The 23,711-nt window shown below is 42.5% G+C and overlaps 1 protein-coding gene across 4 annotated transcripts in view; it reads left to right on the top strand.

Moving 5' to 3' along the window:
* The window catches only part of FIG4 (FIG4 phosphoinositide 5-phosphatase), a 576,719-nt gene that overhangs the window by 401,885 nt on the left and 151,123 nt on the right, over positions 1–23,711 (top strand). For all 4 annotated transcript variants that reach the window (XM_068231289.1, XM_068231287.1, XM_068231288.1 and 1 more), the window contains one exon: positions 20,392–20,587. In XM_068231289.1, the coding sequence (XP_068087390.1) occupies positions 20,392–20,587 (196 nt within the window). The remainder of the gene's footprint in view (positions 1–20,391; positions 20,588–23,711) is intronic.

Raw genomic sequence — 23,711 nt, 5'->3', positions numbered from 1 at the left:
AAGTGTAGAAATGGAGGCTATATCCCTCCAGGTGTTCACTGTACCCACGTAGTCTTATAGACAATATTAGGGGGATACCTAAAAAAAAGCTTGGTTGTCCACTTGGAACAAGGGTCCCCAAACGTTTTGGGTCGAGGGCCGGGTCAACATACTTCAGACTGCTGGGGGGCCGGAGTATACATAAAATTATGTAGAAGTCTTTGCAGGCCAGACAGTAAAGCATACCCAGGTAACAACCTGCAGTTCAATTAGACAGCAGTGTCACCTGATGTGGAATTTGATTGGAAACCAGCAAATTACTGCTTTCTGGCTTCCATATTGATAGGTGGTGCCAGCACTGCTATTCTAAATGCGGACTACCAATATTTAAAAATGTAGCTGATCGCATCTATAAGTAATACATTTTGTGTGGGGGGAGGGCCAGTAAAAAAGCCTCAGGGGGCCACATTCGGCCCGTGGACCTGAGTTTAAGGACCACTGACTTAGAATTATCAAAAATCTTTATTAGACAAAAAATAGTTCACATGCACCAGTATTTCAACACATTGGACCATTTATTTACTTATTGTATTTATAAAGCGCCAACATATTACGCAGCGCTGTACATTAGTTAAGGTTACAAACAATATTCAGGGATGACATACAGCAATAAGACAATACAGGAATAAATGCAAACTAGATCAGGCAGCACAGTATGAGTACAAGGTAATGCTTAGTCAGTCACTGGATGGGAGCATGGGGATTAGGCAAGTCGAGTTCATTCAGATCCATAGGATGGGTGTACGGTAGGAGGTGCGTGAACAGGTAGGATACATAAGGAGGAGGACCCTGCCGAAGGCTTACAATCTAGAGGGAGAGGTGGGGACATGAAAGGTTGGGGACCAGAGTTCAGCTGCGGGTTTAGAGCACTAGTGGGGGGGAGGGGGGAGGGGGGGGTGCAGAGTAAAAAGGTGAGTTTTGAGGGCCTTCTTGAAGATGTTGGAGGGGAAAACCCTAATGGGGGGAGGTAGGGAGTTCCATAATTTTATTGTACCATTCCAATATTATAGCGGATAGTGACAACACTATGTGCCGTAGTTTCGCGCATCAAGAGGTCTTTTATCAAACTTTTTTAGGGTCGGTCTGGAAAACAGTAAAAAAAAATCTGTGATGCACCTTTTTCTGGCAAATGGGAGAAGTGTTTGTTTTTAATTTTATTTCACCATGATGCACAGTGAAGGGGGCTAACATAGTCAGGGTCGGTTCTTGTAACAATGGGGCCCCTGGGCAAAGTGAACCCAGGGGCCCCCCCGACAGACGCCCTCGTTTCCCCCAACAAAATAAAGCAGCCCCTTTGTTGCAGGCATATTTTCCCACAGGGCCACTGAACTGGCTGTGCCCCCTCCCCACTCACCCCCAACTTAACTGTGGTCCTTAGAGCCCCACAATGTCTTTGACAGAGTTGCAACTCACCTGTCCCAGCGGGCATGCTGCTCTGTCACCCACGCCCGCTAGGACAGGTGAAATGCTACTCTGCCAAAGATGTGGCAGGGAGCACAGTTAAGTTGGTGGGGAGACGCCTTGGGGGCCCCTATGGGCCCTGGGGCAATTGCCCCCTTTGCCTCTATGGTCACGCCGGCCCTGAACATAGTTGGTTGTACTTGTACACCGTACACCGTGGCACTGTAGTTGGACGTAGTATGTACTAACTGGGGTGGGCGTAGCCCATTGTGGCAGACACCTCCTCTTCCTCCCTCAATGGTATATATTTGGCAGCCAGACTCGGCTCACACAGCTCTGACTGGGGCTATCAGATATGGGGGGCATTTTGTTATTTTAATCTGTGGGTGATATCTAATCTGTATAGCACTTTGTATTATATGTATAGCACCTCTGAAGAAGCCATGTTAGGTGAAATGTGATCTCATTAGGTTTATGTACAGCACTATGCACGTTTGAGCACCTTACCAATCTAGCCTCCCTACTGGGTGTATAGAGGACTCTAACAGTTTGAGTGCTTTTGCTGAGGTGGTCTATCCTACCACATATGCGAAAACACCTGGGTCCATATCACCCTTTACAGGACACCGTGTTCTGTTGCTGTGGGATAGCTACACCCCACTGATATATCATTACAGTGGAGGGGGATCAGCCAGGACCCCCGCAGCACAGGACTCAGACAGATACTGTGTGTTCCTGTAGCAAACACTTGTATACATTGGTGTTCTGCGTTTATTAAATATTTTATTATTGAAACAAGTATCAGGTGTATTATACCTGACTATGTACCCATAGGGCATGTCCTAGTGACAATTGTGTATTTTGTACTTTCACTAACCAATGTCAACCAGACATGGTTAGTGAAAGTAGACACTGTCGAACCTGATTTTCTTCGAGTACCTGCATCTGGAGAATTATTTAAAAATGGGGGAGCTGTGTATGATAATTTTCTAAGTGTTTTTATCCAATCATGTAATGTATTTAATGCATTGTGTAATAATAAAGTATCTACTTGATACCTATTCATGCATAGTAATAATTTTAGCCCTTTATTCTTTTTCGGACACATCTTTGCTTGGCTGCGAGCGTAAAGCTTACTTACAGTGGCTGGTACTGATCAGTTGTTTTTTTTTTTCTATTTTCTTATTTAATTCTTGGATTCAGTACTAGAATAGTTTTTTTTTCTTTTTAATTTGGGCACTGTGCACACTTCCTTAAAAGGAGAATGTAATGATCCGCTCAGCTGGCTGCACAGGCAGACAGCTGTTTGACCATTCCTCTAGTCTGTGGGCTGCAGGTCTCTGGAAGAGAAACTTTTTTTTCTTTTGCAAGTTTCTGATCTGCTCTGCTGCTGAGGAATTTGCATACATTGGTTATGCAAATCACCCAGCTAACTCCTGTGTAGGCTTGCAGTATAAAGAGCTATGTTTCCCAGAGTCCTTTGCTGGTCATTCCTTCATGGTTTGTTGAAACACTCCTAGAGTGTCAGCCGTGCTATTGCTTGTTATGTTATCGTAGAGTAATTCTTGGGACTGCACTAGGCAGCTTCCCTAGTGCAGTTAGCTTGCTATCTGTTTTGTCTGTATTGCCTCTCTGTTGCGATTGTCCTGTCACCAACGGTGGTTGTTAGGAAATCATTCTGTCTGTCTGGGGTGCTAACCAGAGCAGCGGTCGCCACTGGTAGCCCCTTCTGTTAATCTGTCTGTCTTGTTTGGATCGCACTAGCCTCTAGCGGTAGCAGCTGTGGATCCTTCTGATCTTTGTTCTTGGAGTATAGCTGGAGCAGCGGTTGCTCCCTGCTATCTCATCTGTCTGTCGTGCTTGGATCGCACTAGCCCCTAGCGGTAGCGGCTGTGGATCCTTCTGATCTGCTTTCTTGTTCCTGAACTCGGATCGCACTCGCTCTGACGGAAAGAGCAGTGGATCTTTCCTCTCGTATTCCTGTTTTCCGTTTGTCTGTCTTGTCTGATACGAACGCTTGCTGTAGGCTCGGTGAGGTAACCGTTAAGCAAGCGCTCGCGTTCTTTGTGTCGTGTTTGTCTGTCGTTTAGTTAGGCATGCTTGTCTCTGTTGCGCTTAACGTGCGGAGATCGCGCTGTACACGCGTTCGCTGTTGCGAATGAGTGTGGTGTTCGCGTTTAGTTAGCGTTTGTTGTTTTCGTTATTTTCTCATTGTCGTTTGCTGTGCCTTTGCTCCTCTCGTGTTCTGTTCTGATCTGTCTTGTGTCACTTCTGGCGATCGCCTTTTTCGCGATCGCGTTCTTGCTTTTGTTTCTGCTGATGTGTGTTCACCGTCGCAGGGTCGCGACTAGATTGGCGAACACACATTCATCCTGTATCTGTGCTCCTTCTCTTTAAGGGCTATCTTGCCCTGCATTGTTGCAATTCGGACAATTCTCATCTGGCATTTGTGGCAGTGCAGAGGGTTTTTATCCTCTGGACTCCACAGCTCCATCTGCCGGTGGGAATTTCCCTCTACTGGTGCTTGCACCAAAGCTGGGTACTCTCCTTCCCTACGCTTGTGGAAGACTTCCGCCGTGTCAGTGCAATCCTTGTGCGCTGATCACGGAGATACTTCCACAATCATTACAGAGAAGAGCGAAGTGAAGAGAAGTGACCATGTTTTGCTGCTTTGCCTTTGAGGCAGGGTTTGCACTAGTTAAAATCTGCAGTATTTTGCCAAAACGCGATAAACACATGTAATGCATTTCTATGGGGCCACTGCATTTTCAGCAGCCATCTGTGATTCTGCAAAGCGCTAAAAAAAGAAATAAATTAAAAAATACAACCTGCACTACTTTTCCACACAACACATGCGTTTCCTCATTGAAATCACTGGCTACTGTGAAAAAGTGCATTAAAGGGATACTGAAGGGGGGGGGGGGGGTCGGGGGAAAATGAGTTGAAGTTACCCGGGTCTTCTAATGGTCCCCCACAGGCATCATGTGCCCGTGCAGCCACTCACCGATGCTCTGGCCCTGCCTCCGGTTCACTTCTGGAATTTCAGACTTTAAAGTCTGAAAACCACTGCGCTTGCGTTGCCGTGTCCTCGCTTCCCCTGATGTCACCAGGAGCGCATACTGGGCCTGCGCAGTACGCTCCTGGTGACATCAGCGGGAGTGAGGATTCGGCAAAGCAGGGGTCGGAGCATTGGGGAGTGGCTGCGTGGGCACAGGATGTCTGTGGGGGACCATTAGAAGCCCCGGGTAACTTCAACTCATTTTCCCCTGACCCCCCTACAGTGTCCCTTTAAAGGAATACTATCGATTCACATATTTTTTTCAATTGACACAGGAATTGTTTGGGAAGTGGTGCTAAGTACTGGTGTATACACTTTAGTAGCAACTTCTTTGTTTACTGTTATCAAAATACATTCAATCTTTAGTCAAAACTGAGGGCTGACTGAGCCATGAGGAGAGGGGAAATTCCCCTCACACTTGATCAGTTAACTCTATGTGTAGCTCTGTGTGTGACAGAGAAGAGAGCTCCCAACAGCTGCAGCTCCTGTGTCCTGTGTTTCTGACTGACGTGTCTGAAGAGAGCAGAGGAAATGTAACTAATTGTCACAGCTTTTTCATACAGCCTCTTTAGCCGGCACAAATCGGGCCGGAGGTTCCGGTCCATCTCATCCAGGACTACAAGACGCAGGAACACTTTTTTCCCCACGGCCGTTAGACTCTTGAACTCTGCCCTCTCCACAAACCTTTCCCCCCGTAGCCGTCTACAGACTGTCATCTGACCATGTTGCTGCTGCCCTGATCACTGTTCTTGCTATAGTGTGCATTAGTACTACTCTTTACCTTCTGTAACATGTTGCTGACTCTGTAAACTTGTGTTGTCTTACCAATGTCATGTTACTTTTACTGTGCCATACCTCTGTGCCAAATCCAATTCCGGGCACGGTCCAGCCGTGCTTGGCCAAATAAAGAGATTCTGATTCTGATTCTGATACTGTTTTTTCTTTCAGAGTTTGATATGTTTGATATTTGCTTTCTGTAGTCTGATATGCAACACTGGCTGTGCATTGAAGCAGACACCCCTTCTGCAATTGATTTGTCCCAATATAGCTAAATCTTACCCTCAATAAATTACAGCTTTTGCCTCTGATATTTAACATGAAAAGTAGGAAAATGTTATACTTAACTGTTTACACAGCTACTTAGACATTATTTGCACACTGTCATTTTAGAACATGTGGGTATCGATAGTATTCCTTTAATTTAAGGCAGTGAAATTGCACATATCTACAGCAGAAGGCATGCAGGACATGTTTTCCTCCCTGAGTGTTGGCTGGGAGGAGGAAAAATGTGCAAGTTAAATTGTTTAGCTAGGTTAGTCTCCTCGCACTACAGTCTGGAAGTAGAGTGTAATTCTCAACAGAACTGCTGATAAAACTGTTCACGTTTATGAATTTTAAGTTTTTTATTTAGAAATTTGACTGGAGTTCAGTCATATTTTGTTTCCGGAGAACATACAAAACTCTAAATCTTTCTTGCAAACCATGAAAATTAGAAATACATTTGAATGTGCTTGGCTAGCGTCCTTCAGTTGTGTTGCATTCACATTTTGTGAAGTTGTCTGAGGTAACCAGCCAATCTTTTTGCACAGCATATAAAAAGATTGAGTTACATTGGCGTGGTCTTCTAGACGAGAATGCGAGCTAAAATGTCTGCATCAATGTAACAGGAACAAAGCAAATAAATGTATAAGAAATGAGTTAATAGAGGAAGTTTTATAAAAGTTTAGCAATTCAGGATGTGTTATGCCTGCAGCAAAATGGGTTGCTGAGAAGTGTTCAAAATCATTATGACCATTAGAAAGGCAGCGCAATGAAATTTATGTCTGCTTGTGGAGGGAATGTAAGGACATTTCCTTTTTCTCAAACATAAGCTTTAAAGGGACACTGTAGAGGTCTTTGGGAAACCAGTAGCACAGAAAAAAATGCAACTTAAAGTGGATCCGAGATAAATTTGTTCCTTTGATATAGTTTATATGGCATTCCTCAAGCCAAATACTTTTTTTTTTGTTTTAATACTCTAATTCCCTGTAAACTAAACAAGCCTTGCCCACAGCTTCTCCAGAGTGCCTTGGCACTATCAGCCTTAGTAGCAAGGGCTTATGGGAGCTAAGTCTGGGCAGGAGGAGGAGGAGGCCACTAGCTAGAGATTTCAGAGGCAGAGGGGAGGAGGAGAGGGGAGTGAAGTTTTCACAGGCTGAAGGCTGGAGACGCAGATCAGCTTGCCTGTGTGTAATGTGACAAACAGAACATGGCCGCTCTCATTGTATCACAGGAATAAATAAATATAACCTGTTGAAGCTGTTTGCAGTGTAATCTATCTATACTTTAGATAAGATATATAGACAACTTACTTGTTCTAGTTAGTTTTTATTCTCGGGCCCGCTTTAGAATGGGGAAGAAAAAAGTCATGTGCTTCATGTAGTGTGTGTTCTTAAAGGGAACACGAGGTGAGAGTCATATAGAGGTTGCCATGTTTATTTCCTTTTAAACAAAGCCAGTTTGCTGGCAATCCTGCTGATCTTTTTTTGTCAGTAGTGTCTGAATCACAAACCCTGAAACAAGCTTGTTCAAGGTCTATGGTTTAAAATAATATAGCAGAGGATCAGCAGGACAGCCAGGTAATGTGCATTATTTGAAAAGGAAATAAACATGTGAGCCTACACATGTCTCCCCCCTCAAGTTCCTTTTAAGCCCCACAACCCCACCCAAGGGACAAAAACATGTTTTTCACTATTGCCTGATATTGTAGGAAAGATTATGGTGTAAAGCTTTCTCCAATCCATATTCTGAATGGGTCATAGTGTCAAAGTGTAGTACTGTATTATATTATCAGCAGTGCGAGATCATTGTGCACTATACTGCGCTGTACTCTGATGAGCATCAGACTATGCAATACCTGATATTCTTGCATACATGGACACTTCTCGCAATACATTGTAACGTGTGTTCCACAATGCATAATGTTAAACTAATCCTAAGGATTTCTGCAGCATTTTTACCAGGAAACACCCCTGTAGAGTATGGAAGTAGTAGCATCATAAAACTATTTTTTTTATGCAGACCAATCCTAAACTACCTTTTAATTATCACGTCAAAGATCAGTGTGTTGGTAAAACTTAATTCTGTACATGTTGTGCCATATGCATGTACAGTCAACCCAGTAATCTTTATAGAGATCCATGGGAAGTTCAAAGTAACAAAAGACTGGTAAGAAGTGGAATCGGACACATGTGCATGGTGTTTTGCCATTTCGGACCCTTAAATGGAATTTGATAATTGATCGGAATGATCAATTACCTGAACGGGTCTGCCTGTGTGTTTTTTCCTTTAACCACTTTAGGATCTGCTTTACCCCTTAAAGAAGACCTGTAATGCGGTACCATACATGCCATATTTCATCACTAGTTGGGCATGTAGCGTACCATTATCACCAGCCTGTGCATCTGTATTGATTGCATGTGATCGCTAGGGCGCACAGTTTGGAGACCTTAGTGCTGTATAGATGCCTTGCAAGGCAACAACATTTCAATGCATATGTACAGTGTTGGGTCTCTGAACTGTCGACAAAGTGATTGTATCCAATCACTATTGGTGGCAGCCATTACAGGTGTTCACAAATCTCACGTGCAGGAGCAATGGGGGCGAGAGTGCACGCACACGATTGCAGCGGTTTTTAGTGCTGGATGCAAGTCTCACGTCCTAATACCTGAAGTGTAGTTAATTTGGATGTGACACATCCAAAAACCATAAGTGGTTAAAGGAATACCGAGGTAAAAATAAACACAACCTAGTTATTTGTATGTTTGGCACCGTACAAACATGTTTATCTCATCAGTTTATTTTAACCTAGTTATTCCTTTAACCACCCTGGCGTTCTGATTAAATCGCCAGGGTGGCTGCGGGAGGGTTTTTTTTAAATAAAAAAAAAACTATTTCATGCAGCCAACTGAAAGTTGGCTGCATGAAAGCCCACTAGAGGGCGCTCCGGAGGCGATCTTCCGATCGCCTCCGGCGCCCAGAATAAACAAGGAAGGCCGCAATGAGCGGCCTTCCTTGTTTTGCTTATATCGTCGCCATAGCGACGAGCGGAGTGACGTCATCGACGTCAGCCGACGTCCTGACGTCAGCCGCCTCCGATCCAGCCCTTAGCGCTGGCCGGAACTTTTTGTTCCGGCTACGCTGGGCTCAGGCGGCTGGGGGGACCCTCTTTCGCCGCTGCTCGCGGCGAATCGCCGCAGAGCGGCGGCGATCAGGCAGCACACGCGGCTGGCAAAGTGCCGGCTGCGTGTGCTGCTTTTTATTTCATTAAAATCGGCCCAGCAGGGCCTGAGCGGCAGCCGCTGGCGGTGTTGGACGAGCTGAGCTCGTCCAGACCGCTCAGCTGGTTAATATGGGATGTAGTGTTCCTTTATAAATCTGGAGGGTGCCAGGAAGAAGAAAGCACCCATGGTACATGGTCAAGACTATTCTGGAACTCCAAATGTGTTGTGCAAATTAATATTTATGAACGTATTCAAATATTGTTAAATATATATTTGGGTGAGCATTTCTACAAAATGATTGTTTGTGGTATGTAAACATAGTAAATGCTTATGTTTCAATTATTTAAATGTATATTTATCAAGGGTTTTATTTTAACCACTTTATCCCCCCGGAACAAGTATCTATGTCCCTGCAAAACACTATTACACCACACAGGGACATAGATACTCATCCCTTTCCATCGCAACCTCCCGCTCGCTCCCGCGCTCAATCTCGCCACTAATCGTTAGAGGGGAGATGCCTGTGGTCATTGTGACTACTGAAGTAGCACGGCCACGCATTACTAGGAAATAACGTGCGATGACATCTTGTGGCCAAATAGTAAAATTACGCCTACATACATTTATTTTAGTAGAAAGACCCACACTTACATTTAAAATTAACTCCTGCACTCCCACACTCTTCCATAGTACCCAAATAAATGTAATGCAAGAAAAGACAACTAAAAAAAGTACATACATTTTACTGTAAAAAAAAACAAAAAACGAATAGTTAAATTAGAGACTGAACTTTTTTAATATGTATGTCAAGAGGGCATATTACTGTTAACCTTCCTGGCGGTAACCCCGAACTTAGTTCGGGGTAAGCCGCGCAGGAGGTTTTCTCAGGCCCTGCTGGGCCGATTTGCGCAATTTTTTTTGCTGCACGCAGTTAGCACTATGCTAGCTGCTTGAACACACCGATCGCCGCCGTCCTGTGGCGATTCGCCGCTATCCGCCGCGCTGCAGAGCCACCCCCCTAGACTCCTTGCGCAGCCTGGCCTATCAGCGCCAGGCAGCGCTGAGGGGTGGATCGGGACTCCCGATGACGTCACGACGTCGATGACGTCATCCTGCCACGACGGGGGAAGCCCTCCAGGAAATCCCGTTCTTTGAACGGGATTTCCTGATCGCCGATTGCCGGAGGCGATCGAAGAGGGTAGGGGGATGCCGCTGCACAGCGGCTATCATGTAGCGAGCCCTAGGCTCGCTACATGATTTAAAAAAAAAAAATCAAAAAAATGGCTGCGCTGCCCCCTGGTGGTTTTTAATAGACCGCCAGGGAGGTTAATTCTTTAGATTATGGGCTTGTATATAGTGTTGGATGCAAAACTGAAAAAATTGACCTTTATTCTCAAATAAAATATTGGCGCCATACAGTGAACTAGGGAAATATTTTTTAAACGTTTCAATAACTGGGACAAATGGGCAAATAAAATGTGTGGGTTTTATCCACAGTAGAACGTTTTATTTTAAAACCATATCGAATGAAAACTGAGGATTTTTTTCCCCATGTTTTTTCTTATTTTTCCTATTAAAATGCAGTTAGAATAAAATAATTATCAGCAAAAAGTACCACCTAAAGAAAGCCTAATCGGTGGTGAAAAAAACAATGTATAGATCGTTTCAGTGTGATAAGTACTGATAAAGTAATTGGCAGATGAATGGATGCAGTGCTGAGTTGTGAAAATTGCTCTGGTTTTTAAGAGTAAATACCCTTGAAGGTGAAGTGGTTAAGCTCTTCCACGCTGCTGAAGAGCATTTTGAGCATTTTCCATTCCAGCTTTCTTTTTCTTTGAGTCTGAGGGCACAATTTACAGAAGTGAAATGTGAGGTCACGTTAATCATCACCATGAGTTCTTTGAGCCTGACTTTTAAGCCATGTGACCTTATTTAATTCATACTGCTGCAGTTATATAATTTAACGCATACAAGTATGTCTGATGTTCAGAGAGAGGTTTTAAAGATTACTGCATCCTTGGAAAAACTGTATTTGATTTAATATAAGCACTGCCATCTTTTTTTTTTTCTTTTAAATCTCGTTTAATGCATTTTAACACTTTAAATAAGAAAAAAAATATAACCCCCCCCCCCCCCCCCCCAACAATGCAACTTATCCATTACTACAATATAACTAAATGGGTTAGCAAACTACTTAATTTGAAGAAGATTGTCTGTTTTGGGACAATCCGCTGCTAATACTGTTAGACATTAACAATATATTGGAGGACTGGGGAAATGAGAAATCTTGACATGGAAGCTACAATGCAGAAGTCAACAGAGGATATGTAAGGTCACCCTCTTTTCATTCTTCTATCAATTTATACCAACACAGTGTTTCTTCCTTCTTTTCTTTTTTCTTTTTGGCAAACAATAATTGTGCCTCCAACCCCATGACAAAGAGCAATAGTGATGAAGCCTTTATGTATGGGAACCAAATAACTAATGTTTGCTGAGAAGAGAAAAAAAAAGAACAAAAAAAAATCTATTATACTATCTTAACATGAGTACATATCAACTTGCTTCAGCCTCTGTTTCTTCTGTTTTGCCTGATTATAGCCGTAGACCCCAAAACTTTGTACATTTATTAGGACTGCTGTGTGTAATGTTCTAGATAGTCAAGTTTTACTTATCAATTCAGCCTTTTAGTGAATCAGTTTAGATTTTGTACTTTTCCATCTGTTGCAATAAAAAAAACAGTAGCCCCACAAGTATTTTGTGTGCATTCCTTTTACATATGTAAGACTATCCTAAAATAGCATCCTATAAAATATACTTTGATGGCAATAATTGTTTCCCATCTGCATATTTAACTTCTTAGTTTGCCATATTAACTGAAGGACTACATTGGGCATTATTGCAAGTATTTGTATGGTAACCTTCCCCCAACTTACGCTATGATTCCTATATATTTAGGGCATGTCCTCCTACCATATCTAATGGGTAAGGCAACTGAGGCCCCCACTTATCAGGAGCAGAGAGAAAATTGCTGGTATGTGTTTCCTCTGCACATAAAGACTAGTGTTGACATGTTTGGAATATTCAAATTTGGAACCTCGTTGCAAAATCTTCAGCTCAGAACCTGAATCTTTGTACATGAGCATTGTGACAGGAGGTGTTAACTGCCCCTAGTCATAGCCTCCGCCCATTGTGCCCCACATTCCTTTCCAGCTCACATATACTTCCTTGCGCAAAGAGTAAGTATTTCAGAGCTGCAATGTGACATGGAGGGCAGTGCACAGAGGCATCTATTAGAGTGAGTTAACACTCTCTGACGGTGTGCATGTTTGAAGATTAAGGTTCTGTTCAGAAGAATTTTGAACGAGTGTAAGGCTTGACCGGTTATGTCCCCAATCGGTCTCTATGCCGCAATAATGTGCAAAGCATACAGACTGATGTAGAGAGGAATAATCTGTTAGAGCCCTAATGAGGCTAGTAACACAGTTCAACAGTTTAGCAGTATCACACTGGATATTACCTTGATTCAGAAGGATGAGGCTATCAGTGTTGTGTGTCAGTAGTAGTAGGGATGACAAACAAGTCCACGGGTAATGGGTAATCCAGATATAAGAAAGTTTAAGCAAGACTCCATGCAAGGTTATTCAACAGATAATAGATGATCCAAGTTACGAGACAGTTCATACAAGGTTATTCAATAGGAAACTGATGCTATAGGCAGTGTGTGACATAGTTCATCTAAGACAGCATGCAAAGTTGTTCAATACTGACAGGGATAATATGAGTATACTTATCGTCCAGTCCAGATAGCATGCAAGGAGTATCCAGTAACAAGCAATGGTCAATCCAGGCGGCATACAAGAGTATCTAGTAAACAGGCAGTGGTCGATTCAGGCAGCAGACAAAAGTATCCAGTCAACAGGCAGTGGTCGGATCAGGCAGCAGACAAGAGTATCCAGTAATCCTCAAACAAGTCAGAGCACACCCAGTAACTAGCCATAGCTATGCTTATCACGGGTGCCGACTGGGAGCACTCTGCAAGTTTAAATACAACTCTAGATCCAATCAGTGGCCGACCACACCCGCACATCCAATCACACAGCCAAAACACCTACCTAGGTGTCTGCTGTAACATCAGCTGACACCGTGCTGTCAGCTGACTATTGAAAATGTGTCAGTGCTATACAAATTTTGTAATAATTAAAAAAAACAAATATTAAAATGAGTGAGGGAAAACCAAGCACCCTCTAAACTTGAGGTGGCCCTCAAGAGCTTCAAATGTGCATCATTGTAATCAGTAAGGGCCCATTCACACTAGAGCATTTTGCCGGCGATTTCGGCAAAAAGATCAAGTGCAAGCGCTTTTTAAAGCGCTAGTGCAATGATACCCTATGGGCCTATACCCTATGGGCCCATTCTCACTTGGGCGATTTGCCCGGCGATTAACACAAATCGCCAAACGCAAACATGTAGCCTGCACCATTTTCAAGCGATTTTCCGGCAATCGCGTTTAGTGCTATAGAAGCACTAATCGCAATTGCGAAAAAAAAATCGATGCAGTGTCCAGTGATTTTTTTTCCACATTAATCGTGGAAAAATCACTCCCGCAAAAACGCCGGCAGTAATTGCCGGCGTTTTGCGCTTTTGGGTGTGAATGGTGCCTTAAAGATCAAAAGTACACAGTGTTTGTGGTTGAAACATTGTCAGCTTGTGCAGGAGTGCAACACCAACCCATGGGACCCCCCAATGAAATTAGCATTGAAATCCAATCTACCTTGTGTGGCTAGTAAAACACACACACCTCCTCTTCCCCTTCCCACGTTTTAGAGTAGTGCAGCGGAGAAATGGAATATTTACCTGTTCCAGCGATGCATCTGGTCTTTTCTGTTCTTTCCAGCGGCTGCACGCTTTTTGCACACCTGCAGCTCCCGATCATGTGACATGCATTCAGAGCCAGAGGTATGCAGCATAGATCGTCTGGCTGTCGGGAACATTCGAGGAGACCTGGAGCACGTAAATATTAAAACTGCTCCACTGTACTACTCTGCAGAAGGAGCAGCAGCAGGCCACCAGGGTCGCTAGAGTTACTTCACTTTGTTTTAGACCAGGCATGGGCAAACTCGGCCCTTCAGCTGTTACGGAACTACAAGTCCCACAATGCATTTGCCTTTATGAGTCATGACTGTGGCTGTCAGACTCCTGCAATGCATTGTGGGATTTGTAGTTCCTTAACAGCTGGAGGGCCAAGATTGCACATGCCTGTTTTAGACTGTTCAGTAAATATTAAATCTTAATAAATCATTTGGCCCTCAACTTGCATTTTACATTTTGGCCAATTAATTGATTGAGTTTAAAGAGGCACTTAAAGAGACTCCGTAACAAAAATTGCATCCTGTTTTTTATCATCCTACAAGTTCCAAAAGCTATTCTAATGTGTTCTGGCTTACTGCAGCACTTTATACTATCACCATCTCTGTAATAAATCAATGTATCTTTCCCCTGTCAGACTTGTCGGCCTGTGTCTGGAAGGCTGCCAAGTTCTTCAGTGTTGTGGTTCTGCTATGAACTCCCCCTTCCAGGCCCCTCTATGCACACTGCCTGTGTATTATTTAGATTAGGGCAGCTTCTCTCTTATCTTTTACAAGTTGGAAAAATAATCCTCTGAGCTGGCTGGGCTTTCACATACTGAGGAATTACAGACAAGGGCAAAGCTGTTTGCAGGAAGAAACGAGCAGTCTGAAACTTCAGTGCATGAGAACTGCAGGGGGAAAGAAACACACAATTGATCTCTTGAGATTCAAAAGGAAGGGTGTATACAGCCTGCTTGTGTATGGATGTATTTTCTATGTGTGGACATACTGTACATCAACCTACTTCCTGTTTTGGTGGCCATTTTGTTTGTTTATAAACAAACTTTTTAAAACTGTTTTTAACCACTTTTAATGCGGCGAGGAGCGGCGAAATTGTGACAGAGGGTAATAGGAGATGTCCCCTAACGCACTGGTATGTTTACTTTTGTGCGATTTTAACAATACAGATTCTCTTTAAGTGAAAAAAAAAACGAGTTCTACTTACCTGGGGCTTTCCTCAGCCCCCTGCAGCTGATCGGTGCCCTCGACGTGTCTCTCTGATCCTCCTGGCCCCGCCAGCGACCACTTCCGGTTTCGCCATCAGGAGCCGACAGGCTGGGAACGCGAGTGATTCTCTGCGTTCCCAGCAACAATAGCTCCCTCTATGTTGCTATAGCAGGAGGATCAGAGAGACACGTCGAGGGCACCGATCAGCTGCAGGGGGCTGAGAAAAGCCCCTGGTGAGTAGAACTAGTTTTTTTTTTTCACTTAGGCTAGTTACACACCAGGAAATTGCGTTTAGGGGACGTTATAGGGCACATAACGTGCCCCTAACGCAACGCCTGGTGCTCTCTGGTGTGGACGTCGGAGTGAGCCGCATTGTGCAGCTCACTCTGGCGTCCGTGATGCGTACTCTTGGACGTGGTCCCGCCCAGCCAATCACCGCACAGATCGGCCGCTCCAGGAAGTAAACACTGCACGTCACTGAATGCAGTGAATATTAATTAGCCATGTGCCCGGCCGCTCTCCCCTCCTCCCCAACATGATTGAGCATGTGCAAACAGTCTAACACGGCTTAGCTGCGGAGAACGCACAGCATGCAGCACTTTGCTGCGTTACAATGTAACGCAACGTGGGCAGTGTGAACAGCCCACTTGTGTTACATTGCTGTGCGTTGGGGGAGCGTTACAGGCTGCACTAACGTGCGCCTGTAACGTCCCTGTGTGCAAGAAGCCTTAAGGTTCACTTTAACACCCTTGCTCTAAACAAGGGCTTAGCCAAGCTTTGCTGAGGTCACACAACAGCAACTTTTAGTCACAATTAAAAGTTTTCTTTTCTAATGTGCTCCTTCAGGGTTAGGGGAGCACTTTTGTTTTGCTTATGGTGAAGAAATAGATAGAAACGGACACTGTTTTTAATAGTCCTGTTTTTTAATTAAGGATGCATGCAGCAAACCCCTTTCAGTTCACACATTAACAAAAAACGAAAACTGTTTTTCTGTCTTTGTTCTTATTGTAGAAATGTTTTAACTTTATTTTGAGGGTGACAAAATAAAGTAAGAAATTTCAATGTGGACATCGAAAGACACACGAATCTGAACATTTTGTATCTAAATAGTTGATCCATTCAATCTTTCTTTCATTCTTTCTTATACATTTTTTTCTTAGTTAATCGGTTATTATTATAACCTGAAAATATTTTTTTTTGTTGGTTTTCCATTCAGTTAGTGACCTTTTCAGTTGTCTCACAGCTAGTAGTATGTGAATCACACGTGCACTGGCATGTGATACAGAACAAAATCCTTGCAAAAGCTATTTTATTGACTATAATTTGACCTTGTCTTTTATTATGTTCAGTTTGCTTAAAGATGTACCGTTTTCGCACGAATGTGCAGTTAAAATGAGGCTTTGATCAATAATGCAATATTTTTGCGTTAATACTTTTGTCTTTTTTTTTTTTAATCATATTAGCATTCTATGCCTATTGTTCATGACTAGGCTTCTGTCAATGCTCCTTGGTTGCTGATAACATTTTACGGAGGAATGATAACTAGTGCAAAGGTACAATCTACAACCACGATGGGAAAAGGAGAAATAGAAGTGATGGAGATTTTTAGAAGAACATTTCTCAAACAATGTTCAGCACACATTGCATTCGGTTTATTCTTAGTGTAGGCATAGAGTGACAGCTGGAGGTAACTTTTCAGTATCTTCAATGGGGCTAAAATCAATATTGTATTATTATCATAGTACTATTTAAAGATATGTCAAGCTTACTTTAAATAAGAGTGCAGTAACACAGTAAACACACATTAAATGTACATTTCATTTGTCACATTTTTCCTAAATCAGACTAACTTGTTCAGTATATGTAATATAAGCAGAAGGTATTTATTTTTTTTTGTTTGTGGAAAGTGTGGAACAACAGAAATCCTGTTTTTAATTATATTTGGCATATTGACTGTTCTGTGCAGAGTGGTTATGAAATTTGTCGGTAAATCCTTTGAAGATCAAGGAATCTGTCAATAAATGTTGGAGCAAACCTAAGCTATTTTTTCCACCACTTGAACATAATTGTATTATTGCCCTCTGACATCTTACCTTGCTTGCCCAAACTCCAATATACATGGTCTCTGTGTCATGGGGGCTGCCATCTTTCTTTTTTGGGAAACCGTAAATTACAATTTCTGCAGAGCTGCTGTATTGTACTTGAGGAATAACTGCTGCAGTCATTAAAGGGTTATCCCACTCTGAAAAACCCTGACTGACTTTATTTCCTTTGAGTGCACACTTAATGACTTATGTGGTTTGTGGTTTCAAAGCCACTGAATATAAATAAGATGAACTACCTTTCCACCAAGTCCCTGCATGCAAATTATGACACAGATAAGCTTGCTACTGAGCTGTTTGTGACTGAAATTGTTCTGGGTGACACAGTGGCTAAGTAGTTAAAGTTTTTTTCCTTCTGACCCTAGGTTTAATTCTGAGCCAGGACACCATCTGCATGGAGTTTGTACATTATGCCTATGTTTGTGTGCACTCCCTCTGTGTACACGGATTCCCCCCACATTCCAGTAAAACAATGGTAGGCTATTTGGCTTCCCCCCAAACTAGACTATGATAGGAACATTTGATTATTGTAGGAATAACCTGCACCTAAATGGGGAGGGGGCAGCTGTGCTGGGTTAGAAGATGGTAAGGTTGGAGATTTTAAACTAAGACCTTGGATGGAGAAGGGTGGGATTAGAGAGTACTTGGGAATCAGGCAGAGTTCTGGGATTATCTGAGTTGAAGAGGGTGGCAAGGAGAGCACAAAGAGTAAGGAGAGGATTAAAACCTCTATCGCTTCATTATGTGCTACAGTGGGTAGGAAGGATTTTCCCCAGCTAGATACAAGAATAGCAGCAGGTGTATTTGTTGGAACCTAGCAGTGCCATATTGTCTCTTTTAGAATTAGTGTGGTGGTAATAACATAGACTGTACATATTTTATGGGAATACAAATGTTAGATCTAAAAAAAATGCCATTATGGATAAACCATTTTAAACATAATTACATGTAAAGGCAATGTCTACTGGCTGTTTAAAGCATAAGGGGAATGTACCTGCATTAATGAATTGTAAGTAAATAATAAAAAAAAACTACAAAATGGTACAGTAATCAGACTTGCTAGTGCTATTGTTGTGAATGGATCCTGGTCACATGACTGTCTTTTTCAAAGGAAATGTCTCAGCTATGGCTAAATAGCTTACTTATGAAGATTGTGTGAGTAATGGCATAATCCCCTGTTCACCTTTACTAACAATGGAAAGTCTGAAAGGGATAACTATGGCTTTATATATTTTATATCCCGTAGCTGGGCTTTAGTGGAGCAAGAGATGACTAACTAGACATTCCTTTGTATCTTGTATTTTACCTTGCCAACTGACCACAGAGAGAATCCAGTCAGTCACAATTATTTTGTATATTCAAGACAGATCCTTTGTCTGAACAGTTATTATGGGCCTTTCTACCTGCCGTTGGCACTGAACTAGTTAGCTTTAATAATGCTTTTCACCAGCAGGTAAATATGTAATTATAGCTCGCAGTCTTGATATAACTCTCGTAAGACTCAGCCATAACTACAGACAATGATTAAGATGAATGAATGAGATGCCAATTAATATATGGTGATCCAGAGGCACTAGTACCAGTATTTTTCATCACCATACCTTAACTGCAAATCTCTACACACTTGGGGACATTTATCAAGAGTGTCTGAGACAAAATATTAGTAGGTTTTTAGAAATCCATGCAGAACTGTCTCAGACATCATTTGAAATCACTAGATAGTTCAGATTCCTTCTCAAACTGTTGTGAAATTGGAGGAGTCTCTCAGACAGTGCAGTGTTAGGGAAATTGCAGTTGCTGAGGTAACCAATAATGGATTTGCACTTTTTTTTTAACTGTAGAGCAGTTCTAGAAATCCATGCTAAACTGCAGCTAATAAGTAGCATTTAGGAATGTTCTTATTATCATGCAGAACTGTTCCTCTTGCTAGTTAGAACAGTTTAAGAAGAAAAACATGTCGGTAATGCTTTGATAAATATGGCACACTGGGCCAGATTTATCAAGAGTGTCAGAGACAAAATATTGGTAGGTTTTTAGAAATCCATGCAGAACTGTCTCAGGCATCTTAAGAAATCTTTTGATAGTGCAAATTCCTTCTAAAACTGTTGTAAAATAGGAGATGCTAGGAAGGTCTCTCAGACAGTGCAGTGTGTGCAGAGGCGGGACAAGGTCCTCCAGCACCCAAGGCTGAGACACCAAAGTGCGCCCCTCCATCCCTCCCACCCCAGCCGTCACACACTGATTGCTATTAGACTAAGAGGCGCCCCAGGGCCCACAACCTCCCCAACACCTTAATATCTAGTTATCTGGCTTGCAGTCACTGCCATGTATCCCCTTTTCTTATTTCTTTCTGCTTCATACACAATTAGGAATGACAGCTGAATGAATTGTGCGCCCCGTCCTACACTGCGCCCTGAGACTGGAGCCTATCCAGCCTATGCCTCGGCCCGGCCCTGAGTGTGTGAGGGGAATTGCTGTTGCTTAGGTAACCAACACACCTGCTGTATTGATAGCAGCAGGCTCTGAGGAGGAATTCAGCAGGGGCAGGAGCACATCACAAATCATGTTTAGCCTGAGCTCTGCAATCATGTCTAGCCTGCAGTTATACCTCTGTAGAACTGCTATCAAGCACTTCTTAATCTGCGCCAGTTTAGGGATGGATTTGCGCTTTTCTTAACTGTAGTGCAGCTCTAGAAATTCATGCTAAATTGCCACTATTACCTAGGATAAAAGCCGCATCTACACACGTAGATGCGGCTGCGAAGTGGCTTATCAATTGAGCCACTGATGCGGTCTCGATTGATAAGATCCGACAGGACGGATTTCCCCACCGCCGATTCCCTGCTCGTTCCCCGCGAGGGGACAATAGTAGGGAATCGAGCAGTAGATAAGCGGCGCCGGTGGGGAAGAGCGGGAACTAGAATCCGGCACACGAACGGGGACGCGGCGGGCACGCGCGGGGACACGGAAAAGGCGATCCAGCGGCTAATCGAGCCGCCGGATCGCAGCCTTATCTACCCATGTAGATAAGGCTTTAAGAAGGTTCTTATTATCATACAGAACTGTTGGTTAGAACAGATTAAGAAGAAAAAACTGTTGATAATGTGTTGATAAATCTCCCCTACAGAGCCTCATTATACAGGATTGATCATGTCCACACTTTGCATTGATGAGTCGTCAACCCAAAACTCTAATTTTTTTGACTATAAACCAGTGTCTCTAGATTCATTTTCTGGCTCAAGGAGGTGAAGTGGGATCATTTGCATGGCCGTACCCATTATGATACATTGTGGGTATTGCATTTCATTGCATTGCAAGTGAAACTGATCATGTGGTGTAACCTTTTACTTTGATTGTGTATAACATAGAGCAGTTGAAATAAGTGGCATATGATTGTGCTGTAAGTTACTGTAATTCTCTGTTTTCCATTTTATAATACAATTTTTATTTTGTAGTAACAAAGCAAACCGCGAAGAGACTGTATTACAGCGGAAAACTGCTGCAAGTGCGCCACCTCCTCCAAGTGAGGAAGCAGTGTCTAGTAGCTCTGATGATGACTCTGGAACAGATAAGGAGGATGAAGGAGCTGTATCACAGCGATCTACTCCTGTAAAAATTACTGATGTTGGCGATAATCCAAAAGTGTCAGAGGTGAGATTTTACTGAAGTTAAAACTATATATAACATTTACCATATAATTCTGTTTTGAACCTGAAGTGGGCCCCTAATATAGAAAAAATGAATAAAAGCAAATAAAAGTCTATGGTGTTCAGAGGCAAACTTTTAGAAGACCCGGGTTGGCAAGACATGGTGTTATCATGGTGCATTTCTAGAATCATTAGTCCGAAGTGCTAGTCGTTATCAGTGTCATTAGTCACAAATTTACATAAAATGGGGGCTTCCATTTGTGTTTACAGTCTAGAAATGGAGAACTTAGGTCAGACAGTGAACAATGTTGATTCTCAACTTACTAGATAGCCTGTCCGACAGTTGTCCGCTGCATTTGTCCTCATCATCACAATATCAGCCATACTGACTCCCCTGATGATCTCTTCAAGAAAAAGTAAATATTTCTCACAGGAAAAGGGGTATCAACTACTGATTTGGATGAAGTTCAAGGTTTGGTTACAGTTCCTCTTTAATTTTGAAACAGAAGCCTTAAATACATGGAAACTTTCATCAAACAGCATTTCTGCCACATTTGTACAGTGAAGATAACTTGTTAAGGGGGTTTTCTATTCATAGAATAGGATTGGAAAAAATAAGTTTGGTCTGGTAAATAATTTTTCAGGAAGGTTTCAGGACAGCATAGATTCCATTTCTCCTATTTTATTATACTTGTTTTCTATATCTTTTTTGTGTGTGCCTGTAGCTTAACAAATCCATCTCTAGTGGTTTCTGCTTTTTCCCTGAAGTTGTTGGTCACTACAAAAGGAAGTCTTTTTGGCAAGATGTTTTTCAGCCTCTTGAAGTCTCCTGAAAATGACTTAGTGAACTGGTCTACGATCTCTGAAGTACTGGCGCAGTTTTTTCTTACACATCTTTCATTATCATTTCTGTTCTTTCTGCTCCTCTTTTCCCTTTACATTTTTGTCTCTGTCTGAAATCAGTGCTCTAGCTTTAAATTGCTATTTGGTCTATATTATCATTTATTTATTTACAGTAAGCTCAATTATTGAGCCTAAATTATGCTTTTTGTGTAAACTATAGTTAAAGGAAACCCGAGGTGTAAATAAGCGGATGAGATAAACAATTGTAACTATCCTACTACTCCTACAAATGACCTTTTTTGAAATCTGTTATTTTATTTTTTGTGTATCCGCTAAAAAGTATGTTTAATGTTGTATCGTTTCACAAGATTGATATAGTCTTTCAGAGTCCCAAAAGCTAAAATATATGAACTATTGAACTCTTTATCTATCCTCTGCTCTCACAAGCTATTCTTTGCCAGCAAAGAGTTTTATGGTTATAATTCCTTATCAGTGATGATTATACTAATAGGTCAGTGATCTACAAACGTGGCTTTCCAGCTGTTAAGGAACTACAAGTCCCACAATGCATTTGCCTTTATGAATCATGACTGTGGGTGTCAGACTCCTGCAATGCATTGTGGGACTTTTAGTTCCTTAACAGCTGGAGAACCAAGTTTGCAGATCACTGCTATAGGCCAACTAGATCCCGAGTGGAGACAAAACTGCTACTTGCATAGCTGATGTTTAACTCTTTCAGGCAGAAAAAAAAGAAGAAAAACAACACAGCATAGTTATTTGTATACTAGCCAGCTTGACGTTAATGACTAGCTCAGCTTGTCCATTACCGCCGCGGTGGATTGCTCAGCCCCTGGAAGGTCTTTTTCCATCAAATTTTCGGAAGGGGTGTAGCTAGCACTTGGCTACCTACATCACCCCTCCGATCGCCGCCGGCCTGTTCTGATCCCCCAATCGCCGCTGTTTTATGCTCCCCCCCCCCCCTGGAGCCCATGCAGGCGCAGCCTCTCCATAGCCTCCAGGGTTTGAGGTCATGCCCGATCATCACCATAGCAACACCTGAAGCTATGGCAGAAAGTCTCGGCCATCGCTGGATAGCGGCCAGGTAAATATCGCCGGCAGCGATCGGAGGGGGGGGGGGACAGTGCTGGGGGACTGGGGGGGGGGGGTGTAGCTAGCCTAGTGCTAGCTACACCAACTTAAACACATTTTTTCTTATAAGCCACCCATGGCCGCAATTAATTGAACGCCAGGTTGGCTAGGCACTGTACGTATACCTGTCTATCTCATCATGTCCCATGTCACCTTGGGTGCCCTTTAAGCCATCATATGGGGATAAGAGCAGACACTGAAAAATAATTGATCCTGCATTTTCTCACACTAGGTTACATTCAGTGAAATGAACTATACACAGTTCACGAGCAAAAACACAAGTTCTTTCTTTTCACTATTAAAGTTTATTGTACATGTACAATGTAGATATAGAAAATGATCATTGTCTTATAATGGCTAGCAAGACAAGAGATGCATAACATCCAATATATTTTGATCACAGACAATTAGCTTCAGGTCAATAAAAAATCAGCAACAGCAGAAATATTAGACTGTGACAACAAATAGCAATAAAAGTCATCATTGATTCGTGTATAGTCCAAATGACAGAGTCAGTGAGGACATATATTAGCATAGTAAAGCCATGTGCCGGAACAAGAAAAACGAAAAAGAGGGGAAATCAAGAGAAGAAAAAGCTAGAGTAAAGGGGGGACTGAAGAGGACATAATCTGTTTGTATTTATCAGAGCATTGAAATTCGGGCCAGACCGACCAGGTAATTGTATAGTGTTCCAAGCGATCTTGTGCAAAAACACAAGTTCACTTGCCATTAATGTTTACTTCCTTGCTGAAATAAGTGAACAGCAGATGAGCACATTAATACCGGCAATCAGGAATTTACATTAAAGGAGCTGTCCTAATTTTTGCTGTAAAAAATCTATTAGTCACTAGTTGCATAATGGAGGACAGTAGCTGGCACTCAAAGCAGGCTGGCAACACACACTTAGGCCTCTTGCACACTGCAAGCGATTCCGATTCAGATTCCGTTTTTAAATCAGTTTTTACATCCGATTCAGATTCCGATTTGCAGTTTGCTCCCTGCACACTGCAAATCAGAATCTGAATCGGATGTAAAAACTGATTAAAAAGCAGAATCGGAATCGCTTGCAGTGTGCAAGAAGCCTTAGATTGTGAAGTCAATACCATACTCAAGAGTGAGATATCCAGTCAGGTTGT

The sequence above is a fragment of the Hyperolius riggenbachi genome, chromosome 4 (assembly GCF_040937935.1).
Source record: "Hyperolius riggenbachi isolate aHypRig1 chromosome 4, aHypRig1.pri, whole genome shotgun sequence".
Taxonomy (NCBI): Eukaryota; Metazoa; Chordata; class Amphibia; order Anura; family Hyperoliidae; genus Hyperolius; species Hyperolius riggenbachi.
The sequence above is the reverse complement of the archived record's forward strand: the minus strand, read 5'-3'. Positions and strand labels throughout refer to the sequence as shown.